Genomic DNA, 5377 nt, shown 5'->3' with positions numbered 1-5377 from the left:
TATTCGTATTATATTTAAACTTATCATTTCTCAATGGAAATATTAAAATCTGTAGCGTCGGCGTTTGAATTTTCGCGGGGGATGTGCGCAGCCGCTGCGCGACTGGCTTGTGGCTAGTTGCTGGCAATCTATAAGATCGTTCCCTATGCTATAGGGCCGTCAGGCATTCGATAGCTCGGTAGTAGTCAGCTGATGGCAAAATGGAATTAAACCCTTCCTGTGATACGTCGCGAGATCGATCGTAATTCTCGTGAGTGACCGTGAAACTCCTTAATAATCGTCGATTCGTAATCTCCGCGCCTTCTACTCCGATTCCCGTGGCAGGAATTCGGGTAAGCGACATTGTTATTAATATTTCCAGCGATTATGCGAACGCGTATCGATTTACGATAAACTCATGGCAAAGCTAATGTATTTTTCGTCATTTCGTAGAGAGCATCCAGTTACTTTTTGTACTACTTATACGAAGTGAGTCTGACGGGAACAAAATGCCTTTAAGTACAGGTGAGTAAAAATTTGACGCACGTCAAACAAGATGTTTCAACTGTTTCGTTCCACGACACTTAACGTTCCTTTATCTCGTTCTCAGACATATCTACAGCCCTCCATTTGTTGGAGCACGTTCAGGAAAGGGTGGAGGATTGCGATGACCCGAAGTTGCAGATGCACACGACTCAGGACATAAGATCCTTGATCTCACTGTTGGAGGATCCAGTGTTCCGCAGCATAGTCACTATCCAAGATTCCCTGATCGAATTAAATACCCAACTTGGTCAGCATCCGTCTATTATTCCTGGGGATTTCGATATCAATATTAGTGGGCAATTGGAACTTTCGGTTCCCACTACTCCGCTGCAAGCGCTTGGATCGAATGTCTATCAAGATTTATATCAGGACAGCAGTGAAATAGAAGATCAGAGGGTCCCGGTTGCACCACTGGTGCACAGCAGCAGCGAAGACACTAGTAATCAGGTAATTTATTTCGTTTATATAAAAATCTGATAGCTTAATCGCCTGCGATTATTTATTTTTATCCTATGTATACTAAATGTTTCGTTTAACATGGACAAAAGGATAAATTTGTTGGGTTTAGAATGAGAAACGTGATTTGTGATGCGATTTTATTTATTAGCATGTTAGAATTTATTTTCTTTTTAATCAAACGAATAATTTGATCCATATTTCATTCCTTTTGCATAAAAATTTATTAACATAATAAGTTTTCGTTTTGTCGTTATAGGTTACAAGTCCGAGTCTCGCATCGGAAGTGATGGGAATGCCTCCAATTACAACAACGACGTATGCAAATGAATTCAAGAAAGTGATCGAAGCTGCTGCGAGAGGTCGACAAATATTCACTGTGCAGGTTCGTAAAAAACGTGTGAATGTTCTCATTGGAAAACTCATTATTGCATTCGAAGGTGTATTAAATAGAGTGAAATCTTATTTTGTTACAGTTGTACAAGCCAGAGGGTACCAGTTTGGGATTCAGCGTGGTCGGTCTTCGCACTAAGGACAAGGGAGAGCTGGGCATATTCTTGCAGGAGATACAACCGAACGGGATAGCTGGCTGGTGAGTCAAATGAAACTGTTTTTATTTAATTTAACAATTACGACACTAGAACTACCAAGGACTACCATAAAACTGACGCTTTTTCAATGGGAAAATATTTGTATTTAGAGTCTGTAGTTCTAGTGTTGAAAAATATTACAGTAACACTGCTGGAGCTTCGAATTTCGGAGACTTCGGTAGCATCGAATGGCTACGTGTGGTAGGGCTATATCGAACTGTGGTAGGGATGAGAGCTCGCGTGTAAACGGAGGTTTCTCAGCTTTCCTTCAGGGGAAAGACTTACCAAGCAACTGCGGCTTGTGGCTAGTTTGTTTTTGCAAGCCGATATACTATATACAATGATCTTCGAATACATGGCTACTGATCGATAGCGGAGTAGGTCGTATAGATCTCTTAGACCGATATTTAGAGTTGATATTTATATTTAAGATCGTCTTAAGTATTTGCTTTAGTCCCCGTTTCTTGTACAAGATAGGGACTGGAAATATGAGATAGACAAGGATAGCGAATACATAAGACGATCTTAAAAATAAGCAACGATTCTGAATATCGGTCTTAGAATCGCTCGACACTCGAAAATGTCGATTGTCTGAGCGCGACGACAATAGAGATAGAGAAAGAAAAATAAAGATAGATATATGATGGAGATACGTGGCCGTGACATTGGAAACTTATTCACGTTAAAGATATTTTTGCACACGTACATCGGTGGCTCAAAAATCTGGAGCCAAGAGACAGGGAGAGAGTCCAAAAGCAAAATTCGGGCAAGGTCGCTATGACTGACAATGAGTGACGGATTTGCGACTTAAAACGAAATGGAGCACAGTTTTAAAAATCCTGATTTCTTTTTTTAAATCTTCATTGCATTTCGTCGAAAAATCTTCTCCGCGATTATGTAATTTAAATATCTATTACGTTGCTTTTAATCAGACAGGATCGCAGGACGTGGATTATATAAGCATAGGATATGATCTCGTGCATAATGTTTCGTAATACAACTACATGATGTTCAAGAGAAAAATTGATCTTTTCGGAGAAACGGAGCACGTTCTCTCTGTTTTATAGGATCAATAGAAATACATTGGACGATCTATTATCTTATCATTCTGTATTGTACGCACGAAACGGTAGCATATTTTAGTAGCATTCGACTTGTGTCAGTCAATTGAAACCATATGAGACCTCGGGAGATAGATTCCAACTATCAATACACCGGAGTACCTCAGCTAGTTTAACCAGGTAACCACCTATATTCGGGAAATTTCTGACTTGCTGGATACATATATTTAAGTTATATAATATATATATAAAAGTTATGTAGAAAAGAATTTATGGTGCCAGTTTAAAATACGTGTTTCAGGTGAATACTTATCTTCTTATATATAACTTTCGATCTTCTGTTTTGTACATTAGCAGTCTCAATCTTTTCCTTCTTATTATAAATGCATTAAATTCATGTCTGTTTATTATACTTGGTTTCTTCATAACAGAAAATAATGAATTCACGTCGTACTTGTTTCTGTACAAACTTGTACACCGCATGCACGCCACGTAGAATTGCAAGGGGTAAATTACGCCCGTCTGGAATGACTTATCAACTATGCATTCAGCATCGATAGTAACAGCAACGATATAATTTCGTATCCACGATTTCGATTTAATCATTCCATTTCCATGCTAACGAGTACGATTCATGATATACATTTTTCCTCATCGCCGAACCGATAAATCGATCGAGGAGGAACGTAGCGAACGGTCAAACCAAATTCGGATTTGTCCGCGATTTTGTTTTTTTCCCCCCCGTTCGCTCGAGAGATTATTTACGAACAGCGGCGAACAAAGCCGGACGACAATTTGATGAACTGCAATTGGGAAATTCTCGCGGCTTCTTTTTTAACCCGATATTCGTCCCGGCATATTTCCACGCGATCAGGCCAATACGATAAATCTATAGAATCATTTGTTTTAATAAAAGGACCAGCACAATCTTCCCATGTTTTCCAATACAATCGACGTTAATGTTCGTTAAATATTTCAAGCTGGCTTAACTAGATTTCGTTAAAAGTCTCTGGTTACTCCGGGACGGGGTCCAACTGAATTTTCTGCAGAACTTCGTGCCGAACGGAACGGAAACTATCCGGTGGAATAAGAGCGCAAAGGGAGTTTCGGGATGTGTACATGTGCAGCAGGTATTCGGGGGAGCGCGAAGCATAAGGAATAAAGTGGAGAAAGGTGTAAAAATCGTGTGTTTTTTATCGACCTGGCTCCGGGCTGCGGGAAAACTGGCAGCGTGCACACGCCTCGGGACGTGGAACTGGGTTAGATCGTCCGTAGGTGTAGGCGTCATCGATCTCAGATTCGAATTCAACGCGAAATTATTCCGCTTTCTGGATTATTCATGCCTCGACAGCCGGTAGCTCGCGATTCAATCCGGACAATGTTGCTCGATCGATGTCCAGACATTAAATAGACAAATCCTCCCCCTCGGTTATTCTTCTTCTACTGTTATCGTTCTTCTCCTTTTATTCGAGTTTCGTTTTTTTCCTGCATCGCCCCCCCCCCCCAACCGGTTTTAATCACCGGGACGAGCCGGCTAAAGCGTTAAGTGATATCGGCTATTTTCTGCTAAATTTCGCCTTTTATCATTCCCCAGTTTTCTCTCTTTTCTTGTTTATTACCGATTGTTCATTAGAGAATCAGACCGAAAAAGGCGAGCATGAAATAGGACAAAAGTTTCATACGACGTGCATTTATTATTAAGAGTTATAATTGTCTAAAATAAATACGATATAAATCGCAGTATCACAGAAATGAATTGAAATAGCATTCTGGAACGAGTCCGAGTGGAATGGGTTTTTAAAAGGATTTCCTTTTCGAGAATCAATCTTTGAATTAGCACTGCAATTTGCGGAGCGTTAAATGTTTCAAGTTTAACGAGAAAAAATTGCTTCCGGAGCCGCGTCTGACTAGCGACGAACCGTTTCTACTTACCGCCAGCCTCGTTTATGTTTCCTCGTTACTTACGAGCGACAAACTGATCATTCTACTGAGGAGTAATTTAAGAAACTGTTCAAAGTGACGAGCGACGTACTTCCCTCCGTTATATTTTTCATTTTAAATCATGGCGGAAGTTAATTAAACAGCAGATGTAAATAAAACGGGTCGAATTCGTGGCGTGGGCGGATTTTCAGTGGTTTTTCGAACACAGAACGTGTCCGCTGTTCGGAATACTTCGGTTACAACAGATTAACCGTCACGAAAGAAGTCGACGGTCGATTCGTTAGGGCCGCGCTCGTTTGCTTTGCAATTCGCAACGCTTAAGGGTCGGGGGGTCGGGGGTCAAGCGTTCCGTGGCTTCGCTAATGTCGACGAGCAAATACACCAGGGGTAAGTTAAAGCAGGCACAATAGAGATCGGTATCCGCGATACACCCTAACCGCGGCTTCGGTCTCGCCGAGCAGTGCACGCTTCCACTTCGCTCCCCGGCGACGACAAATTTCGTCGACCGGTGGTCGTTACAGTCACCGTCCTCAGTTCGTGTTAACTCTCTACGAACCGGGGACAGCGCGCTGAATTATGTACAATACGCCTCTGCTCGGAACTAATAGGACGCTTGCCATTTTCACTGAATCTCATTACACGCCCTGGATAAATTATTATTGTTCCATTTACTATGTTAAAGAATCTCCCTCGCCCATCTTTTATTCCAGTACTAAAGGCGTTTCGACAATAATTCGTTTGCTATGGCACCTGATGATTAATATACAGGGTGTCTCTAAAGGAGGCCACCTAAATATCTTCTTT

General features: G+C 41.3%; 1 protein-coding gene across 1 annotated transcript; it reads left to right on the top strand.

The window, feature by feature from the left end:
- The first annotated feature begins 145 nt into the window (after positions 1-145).
- Positions 146-1598, top strand: LOC108629826 (patj homolog). The gene is made up of 5 exons (XM_018032724.2): positions 146-332; positions 433-504; positions 590-972; positions 1241-1366; positions 1458-1598. Exons 2-5 carry the CDS (start codon positions 489-491, stop codon positions 1575-1577), a joined length of 645 nt encoding a protein of 214 aa, XP_017888213.1. The 5' UTR covers positions 146-332; positions 433-488; the 3' UTR covers positions 1578-1598.
- Positions 1599-5377: the final 3779 nt, after the last annotated feature.

Source organism: Ceratina calcarata, unplaced genomic scaffold (genome assembly GCF_001652005.2).
Source record: "Ceratina calcarata isolate Rehan_Ccalc_2016 unplaced genomic scaffold, ASM165200v1 scaffold139.2, whole genome shotgun sequence".
Taxonomy (NCBI): Eukaryota; Metazoa; Arthropoda; class Insecta; order Hymenoptera; family Apidae; genus Ceratina; species Ceratina calcarata.
The sequence above is the reverse complement of the archived record's forward strand: the minus strand, read 5'-3'. Positions and strand labels throughout refer to the sequence as shown.

Bases quoted from the DNA above. Each gene is read 5' to 3' on its own strand.
- LOC108629826 (XM_018032724.2), top strand. The intron at 973-1,240 runs GTAATTTATTTC...TTGTCGTTATAG, and splicing joins GCGAAGACACTAGTAATCAG to GTTACAAGTCCGAGTCTCGC. The intron at 1,367-1,457 runs GTTCGTAAAAAA...ATTTTGTTACAG, and splicing joins GACAAATATTCACTGTGCAG to TTGTACAAGCCAGAGGGTAC.